A 20430-nucleotide genomic window follows, 5' to 3' on the forward strand; every position below is an offset into this window, starting at 1 on the left:
CTGGGCGAAAAAAGAAATTCATTTAGCCATGTCCGTCCGTCCGACCACTTTAAATTAATTTAAAAGTTTTGCGAGCTGTATTTGGCAGTCGTTCAAGATATCTATATGAGTTCTAAATAAAAATTAGAAAAATCGGATGACGAACACGCCCACTTTAAAAAAAAATTTAAAACTAAAATTTTAACAAAAATTATGCATCAATTTCCGGCGCAGTAGTTTTTTGACATTAATTAGTCCATTGACTTACAAAACCAATGTACATGGAAGTTTTATTTATGTTTGTACATGGCGGAACCATACAAGTTGGCAGCATGGTAACATACCTACAAACATAAATAAAAGTTCCATGTACTTTGTTTTTGTAAATCGACGGACTAATGTCAAAATCGCATTGCGCCGGAAGTTGATCTATCAAATCAAATTAAAAAAGTGCAAATCAGCTGTCACAGCGCTGCCACATTGTATAGTTTAGTCATGTGTTTCTCACAAATCACACACAGACGATTGCGCATTGACTAGTTCAAAACTGCTTCGTTCTGCGCATCTACGTCACACTTGACTGCTTGAGCGAATGAAGGAAAGAGAGAAAAAAACAAGAGCTAAAGGAAAATTACGTAAAAATTGCCCATAAAAAACAGATGATCTTTTGTTTACATGCGGAATGCGCAATCTGCGTGTGTGATTTGTGGTGTGTTTGTAGTCGCCATGCTGCCATCTTCTATGGTTCCGCCATGGCCTAAAAGCAGCAGAGGATGACACATGGTTCAACTATACGGTTGGCTCATCTGTACAATAACAAAATATGACTGTTCAAATTGTCACAATCTGTGTATTGGTGTTGTTGCGAATGGTATGGAATGGAAACATAAAACTTGCCAATGGGTTGGTTTCATTTTGAGTTTGCCATCTCCTTTTGACAATCCCATCAAAGAGGATAAATATAATAAGAGCCGTCACTCGCGACTACCTCACAGTTTACATAGAGTAAATGCCTAAAAAATAACAAGTGGCGCCTCTTATTATATTTATCCTCTTTGATCCCATCGGCCATGCAATGAAATAAATAAAATCAGCTGATGAGATGAGCCAACCATATAATTGAACCATGGAATGACATAAGTCATTTGTTTTTCTGGACACTCTTGCACAACTTTTCCCAGAGTGCTGCCGTTTATGTGCAATTCGGCCATTTTTGATACGCAAGTTCGCCACATTTTGCAATAGTACTTACCAAGGCGAATTCATTACAGGTGGTGTTATCCCATCAGCTGATTGCTTCTTCTTGATAATTTTCCATACAAAGCCTTGTACAACAAAATGTCAGTTAGTCGAAATCTATGAAAATTTTCTTTTGACTTGATATCAAGGCGAATTCATTACAGGTGGTGTTATCCCATCAGCTGATTGCTTCTTCTTGATAATTTTCCATACAAAGCCTTGTACTACAACATGTCAGTTAATCGAAATCAATGAAAATTTTCTTTTGACTTGACATTCTTCCGTACGGCGAATTGGTTGAATTCGCTTTGCCACCACCTAGTATAGATTCGCCTTGCTTGATATTCATCTGCACGGCGAATTGATTGAATTCGCTTTGCCACCACCTGGTATGGATTCGCCTTGGTACTTTATGAAAGCCGATAAGAATTACATACATATCTGCTTGAAACATGAACAACTATTTCATTTAACGAAAAAAATTATCAGCCGAATGATTGGGGATTCTTGGTTCGATTTCGAGCTCAAGGAGTTTTTACTTTTTAAATTTCTTTTACGATTCAAAGCGCCCGTTTTGACAAGGTTCATGAGCTAAAAATGTTTAATACAAAAAGCCTTAAATAACTTAACGGCTGAATTCTGTAATTCAGTCTCATCTCAAGCATATATGATACTACTTTATTTTTGCTTGGATTCCAAGCTAAAAAAAAACTGACGAAAATTTATCGGAACTTCAAAACACAAAAACAATTTCTATAATGAAAAAGCGAGACCACTATTCCCCCAAAATTATTGAGTTTGACATGTTTTTTTTTTTATGTTTTACATTTTATTTTTACATTCACATTTTTAACAATAAAAACAATGCAAATAACACGCGAAAATTATTTCGGTCTCTAATGGTTCACTTTTTTCACAAGAAAGTTGATTTTAATTGTGTTTTTATGCACCAAGTTTTCAAACTAAAAACAAAATTTTCATTTGTCAGAAAAAAATAAAGAAACAACCTATCGAAATACAAACTGGCTCGTTTGCTTTTAATGAACTAGATTGTATTTTCCTTGTATTTCGTCAGTTTTTTGAAATATAGTTTACACACTTACCCCAGTACTGAAGCCGCATTAGGAGGGAGTGCAACAAAAAATTGAAGATCAAATACAAGAAAAAAATACACGAAACTAAAGTAGTGTCATATATGTATCAAGTATCTAAATTTGAGATTTTCCTTTAGAGAAAAAGAGAAAATTTTTGTGACTTGAGATGATTTCGGTATTCAGTAATCGAAAGTCACAAAAACAATTCACTTTATCAATGAAATTTACCAAGACAATTTACTCATACATTGAGCAAATAATATAGTATTGCGTTTGTCAATATAACACTGGGTGGCATTGTGGCGGAACTTGCGAAGATGCCGTACACAATTTTGTATAGAAAATCCCAAATTGTATAGGTTCGAATCTCAGGGGTTCGGTGTTTTTTGTTTAAGTATTTTCTGTTTTTTAATTTTTTCTATGCTTATTTGAATTTGAGGAATAAAACAACATATTTAAAGCGTTTTTCGCAAATAATTTTCATACTTTTTTTTAATTTTCATATTTGTGATCTGCCCCGATCCAGCTCACAAATTAGTGATTGCTTTTGTGAGGCTGGAGACGCAAAAGTGATTTACACCCCAAATAGTCTCTAATAGTGACTACTGAATTCAGCTGTAAATTTAATTTAAGTAAGATTGTGGTTTAGGCTACTTGCAAGCTCACTTACAGGAGGACGCTCTTCCCAACATTTACGGGGCTCATGAAGTTGCTCAACGAAATGCATGGTCGCGTCCATACGCATACAACATTTCGCGAAACACTGTTATAAACATTCTCACTATACAAGAACAATTCTTCCTTCATATTTTGTCTCCTATTCCTTTGTTAAAATGAAGTTTTTAACTTCGAAAAACGTTGGAGAAGTACATACTTCCAAGATGTGAAAGCACTCATAGCCAAAGCAAAAGTCGAATTCTTCTTCTTATGATTTACATGCAGCAAAAGTTAAAGATTTCCAACTATTGTATGTCAGATTGCTCTAGTGTCGCTCGATCTGCCGTTCTCCGTAAAAATACGTGCAGTCTACTCCTCAGATTTCGTTGAACGCATCTTACTTACTTACTTAATTGGCGCTTAACCGTCTAAACGGTTATGGCAGTCCAACAAGGCGCGCCAGTCGCTCCTTCGCTCCGCCAACCGGCGCCAATTGGTCACACCAAGGGAGTTTAAATCGTTTTCCACCTGTTCCTTCCAACGGAGTGGGGGACGCCCTCTACCTCTGCTTCCATAGGCGGGTTCCGATAGAAACACTTTCTTGGCCGGAGAATCATCTTTCATTCGCATAACATGGCCTAGCCAGCGCAGCCGCTGCGTTTTAATTCGCTGGACTATGTTGATGTCTGCTTATAGCTCGTACAGCTCATCATTAAATCTTCTTCGGTACTCGCCATCGCCAACGCGTAGAGGTCCATAAATCTTTCGAAGAACTTTTCTCTCGAACACTCCCAAAACCGCTTCATCTGCAGTTGTCATGGTCCATGCTTCTGCCCCATATAGCAGGACGGGTACGATAAGTGACTTGTAGAGTATGATTTTCGTTCGCCGAGAGAGGACTTTACTTTTCAATTGCCTACCTAGTCCAAAGTAGCATTTATTGGCAAGATTGATTCTCCGCTGGATTTCAGTGCTGATGTTGTTGCTAGTGTTGATGCTGGTTCCCAAATAAACAAAGTCTTTTATTATTTTAAAATTATGGCTGCCAACAGTAGCGTGGTTGCCAAGGCGCGCATGCATCTACGTATATGAAAAAGTGTTCTCTTCTTTTATCGTGTTCTCCCTCTAGGATTTCGTGTACCGTGAAATTGTGGAGATCACAATTTTTTCACCAACTACACCGGCGTAGGTACGCCGGACGGTATTTTACGAATTTTATCCCGCAGCCGCCGATAAAGTAATCAGCGTAAACCTTTACTCAAGTATCTAGAATAAAGTAAACTATTTTCAAGTGTTAGTTTTAATTTAATATTTTATCATTTATTTTATTTACTTTTTCATTTGTATACATGTAGTTTGATTTGATTGATACATTTTAATCATATTTCGCTTGGATCTACGAGATCTTTTTTACTATTGCAGATATAATATTGGATGTATGTATATATGTATGTATGGGTATGAGTGTTTACATTTTAAGCTTATTCCTCATTAACATAAAAATCATGTTTAGACTTAAGTTCAGCTACGGATGAAATATAAACGCCTGCATGTACGTATGTATGTGTGTAAATGAGTTTAGATGTAGACTTCAGATGCAAATATGTAAGTAGGCAGGCCTTTAAGTGTAATGAAGTTCTGTAATTTCTTTGATATTTGTTTTTAACTCTTTAATAATTGTTTTTGCTTTAAATTTCTAAAACAGATTTTTCTATATTTATTGCCTGAAATTTCCAGGACCCTGATTTTAGTTTGTATTCGTAACATCAACAACATGAATTTTGATATTTTTTACAATATAACTTTCTTTATCAATAAAAAAAAATCGAAAAAGTGCCATGAGTAAAAGGTTTGGAAATATTTCAATATTTCGTACTTCTACTTCAACCATGGTACAAAATTAATTGTACCATGATTTGAACTCATTTCAGGTTACCGCTATACACGTTTTTAGATTTAAAATTTTTTTGTTTTAATTTATATCAAATCACAGATTTTGTTTTTTTCCGAACATTTTTTTAGTTAATAATTGATTTTCATTTAAAATATCAAACCAAAAATTTAGTACAGAAGACAATTTTACTGAAAAATTATTTTTAATTTAATTTTTGCTTAAAGATAAAATTTTGCTTGATAATTTTGACTAAAATACAGTAGAATTTCCAATTATCTAATGAGAGATTTTTATATGAAATATATGCATTTATGTATATACATATATATGTGCATACATATATAAATATTATGTTTAAGTTTTGAATTGAATATGTTTTGTATGTATGTTGGTAAACCTGATATGCGTTGGATTTTGGTAACTTAGAATGTTCTGGGTTTATAATTTGGTTGGAAATATCGTAGTTAAGTTAATGTCCCATTTGGAATTGGTGACACCAAATTTTTAAATGCCATGGCATATCCATTTTTGCTTTAAGAATTATTCATAATCATTGATATTGAGGTAGATAATTTACAAATACATTTCAACAGCACTGTATACATAGTTCACCACAAAAATGTTTTATACGTTAGGGCCAGGTCATTCAATGCGAGTTTAAGCTCCACTTAAAGTTAACTACTGTTTAACATTGACGCTTTTCTAATATACAGTATTGCTACTAAATTTTCGTTAAGCGGCCAAAGTGGCGGGGTTACACTATATTCAACTTTATCTAGAGTTTAAACTCGCTTGCAAAAACCGGGCCTAAGGCGCTTTTTTTCAACCTATCCTTTTCTGAATTGTAACAGAAATAGAAACTCAGTGCACTTTGCCCAAATATACATATCTGAATGTTATTACCTTGTAATACAAATTAAAGAATGTAGTAAGTAAAAATTGCATGAAAGATAGTTTAGCTATATATCTTTTGCAGTCTAGATCAAGTTTTATTAAAGCGGCTCTTAAATGTAAAAACGCTCAATTGTGCTTTTTAGGTCAATTCATGTCTAAATCCATCAGGAAAAGAATGTAAAGAAAAGTTCATCATTCACTATTAATAAATTCAACTCTAACTAATTCGACATTAATTGTATGAAGAATAATAAAACCAGCATTTTCATTATACTGCCAAAAAACAAGGATGTGCAATTGAGAATAAAGTTAAAATATGAACTAACTTTTATGTCAAAAAGTATTCATATTGTTTATAAATTCTGATACATCAACATGGATATACTTTTTTTTGCTTTCTTTTTCTTTAAACAAATATATTGAAACACGTGCAAGTTTGCGTGCTAGCAATAGGGGTTACCACCTATTTTTGTGGCAGCGTTATTATCCGCAATCAGAATATGAAAGGTTGTTTGTCATTTCCGTAGCCAGTTAAAAGAATTTTGTTACCAGCCAAGGCAAATATATACCAGGTGGTGGCAAAGCCAATTCAACAAATTCGTCGTGCGGAAGAATGTGTGAATTCTCACATATTTTAGGTTAATGCACCAATAACTGATGTCAATTGATATGGATACGTGAAAATATGGTTATGGCTATGACGTTTTGATTATGTCAACTGATCGGACATTTTTTTCCCAACATTCACTCAACGTGTTTATTCGGATGTGCTGTAGTTCTTTGACATTGTTGGTTATGAATACAATTTTTCCTGTTTATATATGGTAAAGTGTAAAAATTAATTTGAGAAGTTGTTTTCCTTAAATTTTTAGGATATCTATTTCTTTCTTACTGAAATATGCTTACAATGTATCAAAAAATGTGAACTTGTGACAAATCGTACTCGTTAGATATATAATTTATTATAACTCTTAGGCCCGGTTTTTCAGTAGTTGGTTAAGCTAAGCTTAAACTGAGGGTAATAGTCTATTTGATGGGTCGACTGCTCATACGCTACCAAAAATATCGAGAGAGTTGTCAGTCGACGCGTCTTGACATTAGTATTAATAAAATAATAAAATAAAAAGAAAATAAAAATTTTAACTCGTTCAAAAGATATTAACGAAAAACCGAAAAATTACCCGCTGGTCCTTCCGAAACCGAAGGTGGTATCCATAGTATTTTTGTGCGGAACACCTTTCTGCCTTGGCGGCCTTCGGTCGCACTTATAAAACATTACTCTTGGTGGGCCCAACACCGGTTTGGTGACCACAACTATATCCGCGCAAAACACTTATGTTCACAATTTCTTTTGTAGGTACTACAACATTACAACAACCATATGAAAATTGCCAACTTCAACTGCAAATATCTCCGGACAGAGATAACACTTTTCTTTTCCGCCTTCGGATTATTGTTTTCGAGGTCAGTACGCGTCTTTTGACACCTCTCTCGATATTTTTGGTAGCGTATTATCAGTCGACCCCTCAACTAGACTTTTACCAAACTAAGTTTGCTTAAACTTTAGTCAAATTTAAACTCCAGTTAAACTACTGAGCAGTTTTTCAGTCACAGTTCAAGGCCGCCTTTGGGGTATGCTGTTTTGTACGGCAACATTGTAATCTAGATACTTTGTAGATACGGCAACAGTTGGATTTTGTTTAGCTAACAAAGATGGAAAAAATATTTCCGCAGCGAAATATATATCTAGCTCCGGAGGTGATAGCCAATATAATTATTTATTTATTCTTAAACCAGACAGTTCTCGAGTTGATATCCAACTTCATTCTCTAATCACTATCCAACGTTTGGAAAATTTTGTAAAATTTAGAGTTCTCGAGTTGATTATCATTATCAAATTATTATCCAACCTTTGAGGTAATGTACAGGTCTCAAACGAATATCCAACATATTTCTCCATATGATATCCTACCTGACAAACTGAGTTGAACTTGTACTGAAAAACCGGCCCTTAGAAATAGTTTGACAAATGCATAGCTATCGCTTGATTGAAAATGGTTTTTTAGTCACTGATCGTAAAATGTAATACGGCCTAGACATAAAAGCAATATAAACACAGAAGTAGAGTGAACTCTGTGTATTTTCTCAAAAACTCAAACTATCCGCTTTTAGATTAGTTTGTTTTAAAGTACTAAACTCCAACATATTGCACTGTTGGATAGGGCTTAAGCGAATACATAAAAAAATAAAAGTCAATTTTTTAATAAATTTTTTTTTTTTTTATTTTCATTTTATTAATAAAACCAAAAACGAATTAAGAATTTTAAATTTTTACGCTTATAAGCGAACATTTCGTTTTTATTTGCTTTGACACATTTCATATTGAGGAAAATTAAATTTATAATGACAAAGTAAAGCAGAAAAAATAAATAAAATACCTGTATGTAACTTATATTTATACAAACTTACTATAATTTAAAATCCCTTTTTTATTTGAAATTGTTTCTTCTTCTTCTTTATTTCTTTAAATTTTGATGATATGAGTTGCAACGAAATAAATAAAATGTAAATTTGTTGTATATTAATTTTACACGTGAGGCCTAAACATAAATTTTGTACAAAAACGCACTTCATATCATTTCATTTCAATAATTAATTCTTATTTCATGTAAAAATAGTTAACAGCCAAACAAGAATTTTGTAGATAAATTTGAGAGAAAATAGATCACAGTTTGTTTAATATGTATATAATATTTTTTTTTAATTTGCCAATTTCGATAAAAAACCGTTAATAAATATTTAGCGTATGATTACTTAAATGCGCAACTTCTAAAATTACATCTACCGAAAACAATAATTTTATTATATTATTTATATTAAGGAGCATAATAGACACAAGAAAAAACAAAATTAAAATTAGTTAAAAATCAGTTAAAAATAAAATATACATGTAAATTTTAAGGAAACTTCGTTTTTTTACTACTAACTTAACATCTAAAATACATATACTATACATAACTATATTTATTTACGCACATACATATGGTATGTTGGTAAAAAAGATTTGAAATATTTATAATTTAGCACTGACTTTGATAACTATATAAGTCATGTGTAAGAAATTCGTAAGTATTTTGTTATGGACATGGTGTATTTTTATCGCAAGATTTGTCCAATGTATGTTTTTGGAATATCTTGGTATAAAATTGTAATGGGAATTGAAATGTTTCAAAGCTCAGACCAAAATGTTATAAATTCCTTTCAATTTTAAAATTTGTTAAAAAAGTTTGAATTGTATTTAATGAAAAAAATTTATATTTCTTGATAATTCCAGAATATTTATGCATACCTTTGCAAATTCAGGCTTCTGCGGGTAAGCTATACTCATAGAGCGCTTTCAGTCACTGATTGAGAGGGTGTTCAAAATGGTTTGATCCATATCGATCACATTTTTGTTGCATTTGCATGTTAAATTTTTATTTTCATTGGAACCCAACAATTGATTTTGTTAATCCAAAATCATTTTTAAAATCTAACGAAATTGTTTCGAATACTATACATTTTTGGTTTTAAATGAGTAAAAAAATGAGTGAAATGACTGAAAAATATTTACTTATTTGGCGACACATGTGTTTTGCCTAGTGTAGACTGTATAGTGTTTTTAAAATCTAGATGCACAGTAACTGTGCTCAGGATCTTTTAACATTTTCTGGATTATGCTTGGTTTTGATTTCGAAATGCGGTACAATCAGGTGGTCTCATATTATGTTGGGTATGCCATAGTGTGAGAAAGGTTCTTGTAATTTTTTTTTATTCTGCACTTATAAAGGATATGCCATGGTTCTTTCTGCGGTGTCTGTATTTTTATATATTGTTTATAAATATATGTTTGTCTTTGTAATTATTGAAAATTGAAGAGTTTATACTTGATACTATTTATTTTTTAAATATAGATTTAAAAGTTTTCAAAAGCTCTTGTTGCTAGCATCTTAAGCTGTTGGCTGCAGCTCAAAAGCTTACTTGCAGTGCTTTTTAACTGCCATTGGTTTGTGGTTGTTGTTGTTATTGTACGTTTAATTGATATACAAATTAAGCGTAGGTATGTATACAATGTAATGTTATTTTTTAAAAATATTTAGTAATTCCTGAGACAATTTACGGATATGTGCTAAAATAACAATTTGGCGAGCGCTCTTTTCAGGCATATTGAGGCTTTGTTTTTGTGACAACAAATTGTTAAATATTTGTTGTCTTAATAAATGCTTAGACTAAATTTTAATTTATTGTTTGTAAAACTTCATAAATGACTTTTTTGCCCTTACAAATAGCTTTGTAGTTAAGTTTTTTTTAATTTAAAATTTTCCTGGTATGTATTTTTTTTAAATTTATTATTCAACTTTGTTTTAATTTGCTTAATATTTACAGGTTGACTTATTTAATAAAAAAATGTGTTCTATTCAGAGCGAAAAAATGTGTGGTTTAATGTACACTTAGAAAAATATTTTTTTATTTTTTTAATAGTTTTTGCTTCAGCGATATTTTCTTGAATTTTCGTTTTCGTTTGTTCTCTCATCACAAAACTAACAGTTTTCCTACGCGAGAAATCTTTTGAGGTTTTTGTGGCTTTTTCGTACTTAATATTTTTTGTTGACTTTTTGTGTCTTCTTTTGATATATTTTGTTTTTTTCTTTAAACTAGTGTTTGCTTTTCTTTCTTGTATTGTAAAGGCGCATGGCTTTGCTGTTTTGTGCAACTAGTGTTGTTCTAAGTTTTCAAATACATCAAATTTCTTTTATTATTGGAAATTATTTAAAATTGTTTTTTTTTTTTTTTTATAAATTTCAAGTCATTTGTACTTCACTGGTGAAAATCACTGAGTTGGTTTTTGTTTGTTTTTTCTTGTTGCTTGATGAATATATTTTGAGCATGATTTAATAACCAGAGGTTTGCTTTTTAATGCCAGCAGAGCCTTGACACTCCCAAATTGAAAAATCTGAAGGGTTGCAAGAAAGCGGGGAATAATTCAGTTCAGCGAAAAATATAGTGGATAAGTATCTTAATTTGTAAGTTAGTAGTGATAATAATTTTGTAAATGCCAATAGTTTTGTGAAAATTAGTAATGTTTACTCAATATAAGGATAAGGAATTAATAAAAAAATTTTGAGATAGAGAGTTGTTTAACATAATTATGAAATAGGACGATTTTGAAACAAATCTTTGTTTCGCCGCAATGGTACATTCTGGTAAATTATATAAATTTACTATAAAATCAGAAAAATTATACTAAGGAATTATGCAGTTCAGTACTTATCGGATAATTGCACATTGTTTACCTCTCATTTCTACCACTAATGTTTTTCATAAATTTTCAAAGAAATAACACAGTTAATGAGTATCAATGCGAGTTGAGAGCAAGGTGACTGCAATTGTCAAAGTTTTGTCAACCGAGCAAACCTCTTGTAATTGAATCATGTGATTGCAGTAAGTCTATATAAGAGCGTCTATTATTCTCGACAGTTTGTTTGTTTTTTGTTCCCGTCTTCGATATTACCTTTAAAAAAAACGGTATCTAATAAAAAGTACCTAGTTTGTATGTAAGATAGTACAGAAATCATGATTTTTATTCCCTATTTTCGCCAACTCGATATGTTAGGGACTTACAGGCAGTTTATGAGAGGTGGTGTGAACAAAAGCCGGCGTATGGGCGCGTTTGGGCAAAACTTCAGCGGAAATTATTCTAAGAATTTTCAACTACTTTCTTAATAGGATATGCTTGCAAAATTTTCGCCAACGCAAAATGAACCGAAAGCATTAAGTTTGAGTACAAGCTCACTGTGACGACTGCATGTCAAATAAAAGAATAAATATTGACTTACTCGAAAATTACAGATATTACAAGCAGCTAACAATTACTTTAAATATATCCTGACTTCCTTATTTTTTTATTAAATCGTTCATATTAAAAAATATTTGAATACAACAAATTTCACAATAGATTTTTTTTTGATCAAAACGTAACTGTGTATCACAATCAGCTGATTTCCAGTCTGTGAATTTGCGTTGACGAAAATTTGTCCAGCAGAAATTTACGATCTGTCTGGAAGTAAAATGTTGCTCTTTAAAGTTTTCCTTCATAGTGAGATTTTGAAATTATCTCCATTGTCAACGAAGATTATATATGCTTAGGGCTGGGGCGCCATATGCTCGTTAAATGTGTGCATAATATTAAATTAATATGTTTGCCAACTGCTGAAATCATTCAGTAGGTTTGAATGCTGTAATGTTCTGATGGTGAGCAATATAAAGTTCGAAAAAAATTGTATAAGAGCGCAAATAATGCACTTCGGTTGAAACATATGATATATTGATAAAGTTGAAAAATTAAATTTTTCTCACTACTACATGTAGTAGTAGGACAATGTATAATCATTTCATATGACCCGAGACGTGGTCCTTAGTTTCATGGAGCTTCTGAGAGCGCCGGTGCTGTTTTTACTAACTGCTCGGGCGCCATATTCTGATTGAATGCGTACACCACACTCAATCAGTACGGTAGTTATATGTTGAAAGCATTTAAATGTGCACTCTGTTCTGATATTGTGATGAATAAATAAAAACTTGTTTGTGTATGTTTGTCAAATGGTTGGACGCCACCCGATAAAGAGAAACCTCTTGGAGGAAGAATAAAACGTCTCATACAACTTCATATTGAAAAATGAATTTGGTATGACATCGGCATTAATTTTTCTTTGAATTAAACGCTTGTCTTTGATTTTACTTTAAAATATTTAAAATTCAAAAATTATTAACTCCGTACCGGCAACAACAAACAAAGCTGCTTAGGAAACAATAGGCACCCGCGTACGTATTGTGTATGTATGTTAAAAATCATTGACTTATATTTACATATGTATATTAATATGTATGTATTATGCGTCTTTGTGTGCGCTTTATTTAATGTGTATGTGTGTATTGTATACATATATGCATAAATAATTTATTTCAAATAAATTTCATTGATTTCGTTTTTTTGCTTTGCTAAAAAGTTAAGTATTTCTTAATTTGTAAGTAAATTTGTAATTGTATATAGAAAAAAAGGACATTCTACTGATATTAATCCCTGAAAGTTTTCATTTAGATTTACACTTAATTAAATTTACTTTATTTATTGTATATATGTATATTTGCAATATAACATGCAATTTAATTTATTTTAAAAATTTTTTTTTCAAATTTTATATATCATAATCAATTAAGAAATTTATATGGCGGCTGTTACCGCTTTGGCACAAAATGTGGCCCATATTTTTGTTGCAATTAATTTGCGCGCAAAGCTGCTCGTGTTTACTCATTAATTTTTCTTTGTTTTTAAATTTCTATAATTTTCATTTTTAAGATTTTTTTCTTAAAGTTCACTGCTGCTTTCTACGTCGTGTGGAATACATTTGATTTTTAGAGAATTTGCTGCGCATTCGAAAGTAATTTTTTAATATTGCAAACTTTTTTTTTAGAAAATATCTTTTTTATTAAGTATGACTACTTATTAAAAAATAAAATCAAATTTTTTTACATACGCATTAGAGCTGAGCAAACACAATGGCATTCAGTGCCTCCAGTAAAGGTGCTAAGTCGTGCGAATTTTTGTTTTTGGTTAATAAATATTTTTGTAATTTAATTCAACAATTTTTAAAATTTTGCTACTTTCTCTTAAATATTGCGTATACGCCATGATATGTTCTTTAAAGTATTAAAAAAAAATTGAAATATTTTCTGCTATTTTGCACTTAGCACCATTACCTCGGCCACACTCCCACTGTGCGCGCCTCCTTTGCTTCGCGTGCTACGCTCAATTACTACTCAAGTCCTAGTTTCTCTTCCCACTTGCGTTTTTCACATAAGCGTGAATATGCAAAAAGAAATCTAAATAATTTTTAATTTTACTTTTCAAATTAGCAATAATTAAAATACATAATTAAAACTAGCTGATAATTATAAGTAAATTTAAACTTAAATATAGCTAAGAATTAACTCATTTTCCATGTAATTAAATATACTTAAAATTCTGCTTATATGCCTGTTAATGTATGTGTGTGTGTAAGTATGTGTATTTACAAAGGTTTATCAATTTCCATTTCAGCGGCTTACAAGTCAGCCTCAATTGTTATGCTTCCATATTTTTTGATAATTTTTTTGTGTTAAATAAATTTAAGCCAATTTTTAGCTTTTCGCTTTATTCTACTCCACTTCAATTTATTGCACATGCGCGCCAGCTGCTTCTAAGCTGAAACACGCTCTTAATTAAGTCCTTGGCAATATGACTGCCACCTCTTTCGCCTCATACAAATATTTTCTTTGTGTTTGTGTGTGAGTGATACATATTTGTATGTTGAAATAAAATCTTATAAAATCATTTCTATACTTCATAATCAACATAATTAAAATAAGTAATTTAGCATTCACATATACGAATATATAATATTAATAAGTTGAATGGCAAATATATACATATATATGTATATATTTCAATTGCGCGCTAATTGCTCCGTTCAGCTATGGTTAAGTTAGCTTAGCGGACACTCTAAAAAATCGCATTCCATCTGAAATCCTATTGTATGCCCGGTGGTGGCTGACCCAATTCGCTTGTGAAATCAAATAGACTCGCACGGGGATGCGCCATATGATGGTGATGATGATGTGTTGGTGGCGGCACTAATACATTCTTAATAGCCGATGTTTTGAGCAAACGTTTTAACATGCCACTAGAACCACGATGCTGCAAACTCTTGTGTGTGGTGAGCGAGTTTTTGGTGCGATAACGTCGATGGCAAAATTCGCACACATACAAAGTGTCCGACTGTTCGTGTTTATCCTGGAAATGGCGTTTCAATGAGTAATAACATGAAAATGTGCGCCGACAATAGGGACACTCCTGCGGTTCGTTGATGCCACCGCTGGTGGGTGGTGGCATGCGTAACGGCATTTGTACCGTTGTGTTCGTCATGTTTGCTGGGTTTGATGGTGACGCTGAATCCGTGTGAGTGCCATTTGGTGTGATGCTGCCGCAACTAGCAGGACGTGGCGGTGATGTGTTATGCATTTTATAAAAATTTACACCACTGTTAGCGCCACCCGGTGTACCGAGTACGCCATTTGCGCCAGCGCCGTTACATGCCAACGAATTTAGCGCAGATGGTGAAGACGATGTAAGCGCTGTTGGTGGTGATGGTGGCGATGAGGTTGAACTGGTTGGTGAGGTAGCGGCCGAACGTATTATTGAGTGTACACCTAAGTTGGGAGAGAGGGGAGCAAGCAAAGAGGAAGATAAAAAAAATATGTATATTAGTAATGGGTTATATTATTTGGGAGTAGTAAGGATTTCAAAAAGGAGCAAGAAAATTAAAAGTGAGTGTGTGTGCATGTGAGAAGTGATAAATATTTTGAAATATGAAACATAAGTACTTTAAAGAAATGATTGCTTTTAAAAAATGCATTTATTTTGGTTTTAAGCTGAAATAGAGATAGATAGAAAGAAAGCGAGAGTAAATTTATGAGGCTTTAATACATTTTTGTTAAAAATTACACTGTGCAACAATTTTAGGTTCATTGTCTGGGATTATTCCTATTCTGAATGAATGGCCCAGACCCCTACGCTTAAATCTGAATTACGTTCTTAATTCGTTGGTCTTATTTCGTTGCTACGGCTATTCAAAATTTGCACATTAACTCTCTCGTAAAATTCTTTTTCTATTCTTTTAAACGGTAGCTACAGGGTTGAAATGTTTAAGAAAAATATCCGCCGAAAAATTTCACTAAGTGTTCTCTCGAACGAAATTCTTGCGAAAAGAACGTGAAATGTCAGCAAGAAAATTTTAACCCGTGAAATACGCAACTCAGTTTTCAACCATATTGCCACTTTAGTTTACTCACCCCATGAATAACCACTTTCTGCCAAATTCAATGCGAATTCTAGCAATATCACATATAACGCAGCTAGTTCAATAAGAAGCTAACTCAAACTCTGAAATTTTGAAGTTATGAGTACCTCCGAACTTCCCAATTCAATACCTAATGATCTGTATGCTCAATTTACTAATGTCGCCAATAATCAGCGAGAAAAGTGTTTGTAAAAAATTTAAATTGAATAAGCGCATATGGGAGAGAGGTGTTTGTATATAGGTTTGCAATATGTTTTATTGAAAAACAAAAATCCGCGCTTCTTCTTGGGGTATTTTCCAAATATGAATTAAAATATAGGCGCCTAAAAGTACTTAGCATTTAATTTAGTGAAAAACGATTTAGAAGTTCTACTGTATGTGCCAGTATTTTTTGTTGTGAGTTGGAAATGTTGGGGGCTAACTGTTTTGTGGGGGCTAACTGTTGCACAGTGTTAAGAAATAAAGAGATTGTGAGTATTCTTGTTTTTGTTATCGAACGCGTTCCAAATGAAATGAGGTGGCTTTAGTGTAGAAAACTATTTCTTATGTAACTTTTTATATAGTAAAATATTTTAAAGTTTCAAGCTGGGGATAGTTAATAGTCGAGCTGTAATTTGTTTTTGTTTTTTTTTTTTGCTAAAGCGAGAGTTGAAAATTCTACGAAGTTTAAATTCATTTAAGATAAAAAACTCAACTTAATCTCAAGTAAGCGTAGAATTGTTGAAAGAGTTCAAGTTTTTTTTTTAGAACATACTACGCAAATGTTTTAGTTTTATTTTGAGGCAGCGCAATGTTTTTTACACTTACTTGAGTTGCCTAGCTTAATATATATTTTCCAACTTAAAAGAATAAAAATAAAAAATTTATAAAAAATATTTACAAAAAAAGTCATAATAATTAAAAAAAACTATTTACTAGAAAAACAAAATGTTGTAATAATATTTTAAAAATTAATTAAAAATACTTACAAAATAATTTAGTATGCATGCAAAGATGCGCTGCCACAACCAACAATTAACAACCAAAAGCGCATGCATTTAGAAAAACTATTGTACTACAACCAGTATTGTATTAAAACTTTAATATTATTATTATCTAGGGACTAAGTGCAGGCGCTGCAGCAAATAAAAAAAACTAACTGAAATGACGAGCAATTAGACAAAAGAGAAAAAAAAGGCAAAATGCAGCATAGCCATTGGACTGGTATATGATATGTGTATGATAGTGTGTTGAAAAGCATTATTCCAGGTACATATGAACGTATGTTTGTATGTATGTATGTAGGCAAAAGCAAACGACAAACGTTCTTGTATGAGTGCTGTAAAAGCGTTGACGTCGATAGGCAGCCAGCTGTTGACGTTGATGCGATGCATGTGATGTTGTGTGATGATGATGCGATCTTTTTCTATCATTTATATGTTTAAATGATAAAATTTTGATATATTTTACAATGGCGATGACATTTGTGCATGTGTGTATGTTATTATGGGAACGTAAGCTTTGATAAGAATTTAGATATTTGAACTGCTACGATAGGCATGTTGGAATAGCTAAATTGTATGCACGTAGATAGTAAAAGAAAGTCTGCAAATGTATTTATTTAACTTACCACAATTGAGAAAGATTTTACTATTTTTTGTTACCTTAATATATATATAAAGTATTACGTTTTATGAGAAAGTTTACCATTACAAATTTTGCAGGAAGCTATCGCCATTTGTAATTAATAATTAAAAGGATTCCACAGTGACATTTTTTACAAGAGGCATAAAGAGAAAGGGATAGAGAGAAGCAACGCAGTTTTTTTCTCTTATAAGAGAAAAACATATATCATAGGGAATGTGTTTAACTCTAAATATACCATTTTATTATACTCTCATTCGGCATTTTTATTGCAAATAAAATATACAAAAAAATAGGGATTAAAACGAAACAGTGCGCTTCACAATGTGTCAAAACACTTCCTGTTGTCATAAAGTTATAATCGTAATCTCTAAAATTTTTAAAAACTCTCCATTATCAATAACTAAAAATTTACTGCCATAATGTAATGCTTTTAACACTGGTCATAGATTTATATTATTTCTGCCATCTGACCTCATATGTGAGCATACTATAACTTTTTTCGAGCAAATTAATTAGAAAAAAGATATGTATATACATAAATTGAAATAAAATGAAAAATTAAAAACTCAAATGCTCATATGAAACTTTTTGAATACTCTTTATTCTTAATACCACCAATTTTGTTATATTAAAGAATAAACCAAATCTCAAAGAAATACGTTTTTATTTCCATAGCATCACATATCAGTATCAAGTATCATTTTATCTGAAACCTTAGCAGTAACCGTGAGGGAAACCCCAACGGTAATTGTGGAAGTAACCGTAACCGTATCCATTATTATAACCGGAACAGTAACATAACCGTTATAGTAGCTGAAACCGTTGCTCTAACCATAAAAGTAAGCATAACTGTAATCCTCACGGTTGCGGTAGCAGTTATCGTATCCTTTATCGTAACCGTAACCATTACTTTAGCCGTCACCGTAGCCATAGCCGTTACAGTAGCCGTAACCGGTACCGTTACTCGAAAAGTATCAACCATAATAGTAGCTGAAACCGCACCGACAATTGTACACAAATGCGTATCCCCTACAGTCACTGTTTCCAAAATCCGGGCAAGTAAAACAATCATGATCGAAACTAAAATCGAAGGGTACGTAAAGAAGTAGCTACAACCGTAATACCGTAAACTGAATAACAAAATAAATCTGAAGGCGACGCAATAGTCCCAATTGTAACCGTCATGTTGAACGAGATTGTTATTGCAACCATAATTTGGCCCTAAAGAAAACCAAGCCATAATCGTAATTCTAACCGAAACTGCAAACGTAACCGTAGCGATACTGTGACAGTAACCTTAACCATAAACAGACCGTAACTATAACCATACCGTGACCGTTATCGCATCCAAAATGGGAACCGTAACCGCAACTGCCTATAAAAATAACGCTTTATCATTCTCAAATTCATCTTCGCTCTAGCTATAGTCTACATAATATTTTCCATTTTCCTCATACCATTACCATCGTCATCATTTTCTTCATTATAATAATGATACATATATTTCCTTTCCTAACCTAACATTTCCTTTTAATTTGTTAGACGCCTTCTTATACCCTTTCCGGTAACCCTTGGTTTTCACTTTCCCATTCGTTTTCCATTTATCTTTCCCATCATCCTTATTCTACATCTCTTTCTCTTCCTGTCTTTCCTTTTAAAACTTATTTGCTTTCTTAAAGAAGTTGTATGAAAAAAATGTTCAATAAGTAGTGGTATGGAAAGTGAGTCACTTGCTACAGAAGCGCTGGAGAAAATTGCTGAATGTTAGTATGAAAAAATACATACGGTCAGTAGGTAAAAAAACGGATAAATTATCTCCATTTTTTTTTCAAAGGAAAATGAATGAATGTATGGTTGTATAAATTCCAATGATAGCCAATACTAAGTGCCTTTATAAATGAGAGAAGAGAAGCACTGCAGATGAGTGTACAAGCTAATTAAAAATCGCTACAAGCATTTTACTCATTAGAAGTGAGCAGTGGATAGACGAAATGGCCCCAAAAGTATATTACAATATAAATGTCCTTATGAATACTTTCTGTTACGAAAGTGAGCATTTTGTTTACAGTGAAGAGCGCTAAAGCAGTATAAAGTAATTAGAGTAGAAAGCATCAAATTAAATTACGGTAAATAAAACGCCTCCAAGTGAGGTGTGATTGTGGTGTGGTGAGAAAGTGTATATATTAGGTAGAATAACAGGGCTAGAGAGGAATATAGTACAAGACAACGGTATTAAGAAGAGTAAAAAGTACAAAGAGGCAGAGGAGAGAGTTACTTTATTTATAGTACTTGTAGACGGGATAGACCGTTTTCACAATGTGAGCTAACTACAAAATAGTTTCAGCTTTTGCTACAAATCGTTGTTGTTGTTGAATTTTTGTTTGGTTTTTTTTTTTTTTTTTTGCTAACCTTGACATATTTATACTTTGTCGTTGAATTTTGCTGCGGCTTTGTAGCGTTGCGTTTTGAATGCTTTTTGTGCTTGCAGGATTCATATTCATACTTTCGAGTTGGGTTAGGAGCGCAAATAAATAATTGACATAAAATTAATTTTGTGCTCTGTTAGTGTTAGTGCACGCGTTATTTTGCTCCGCTGATGCGCACACATTATACCACATACTTGCATTTTTATTGGGCGCGTCTGTAGAGCAAGTTCGTTGCTTGACTCTTTCGTTTTGTTGCTTGTTTTGACTTATATTTTAGTTTCAATAAATTATTTATTTAATTTTTATATAGTTTATTAAATTATTTTAAAGTTGTTGGTTATTATTTTGTTTTGTGTCTAGTTTCAAGTATGCACTACGTTTAAAAATCTAATGTCGCTAGTAAATATTTCTATATAGTTTTGTTCTTTAGTTGTAAAATTGTGTACAATGGATTGTGTAAACGCTGTTAAAAAGATTTTTTAGTTTTTCGAAAAATATTCGCACACACATTCGTGTTTGTATTTATATGTGCGTGTGTATGGTAGACACAATAGAAGGCCACAGTAGGTAGTTTGCGAAATGCGTTGATCGTTTTAGTAAATGTTTGAATGTAAATGCTTTGTACGATAAAGATGTACAATAGTACGAATACGTGTTTTCGAGTGGAATGTATATTGGACTGGGTC

General features: G+C 32.3%; 1 protein-coding gene across 1 annotated transcript in view; it reads right to left on the reverse strand.

Moving 5' to 3' along the window:
• Window positions 1-10572: 10572 nt before the first annotated feature.
• The window catches only part of LOC137251479 (broad-complex core protein isoforms 1/2/3/4/5-like), a 293126-nt gene continuing 283268 nt past the window's right edge, over window positions 10573-20430 (reverse strand). The window contains exon 9 of the mRNA XM_067786142.1: window positions 10573-15042. Coding sequence (XP_067642243.1) covers window positions 14363-15042 — 680 coding nt within the window. The 3' untranslated portion in view covers window positions 10573-14362. The remainder of the gene's footprint in view (window positions 15043-20430) is intronic.

Source organism: Eurosta solidaginis, chromosome 4, assembly GCF_040869045.1.
Source record: "Eurosta solidaginis isolate ZX-2024a chromosome 4, ASM4086904v1, whole genome shotgun sequence".
NCBI classification, from domain to species: Eukaryota; Metazoa; Arthropoda; class Insecta; order Diptera; family Tephritidae; genus Eurosta; species Eurosta solidaginis.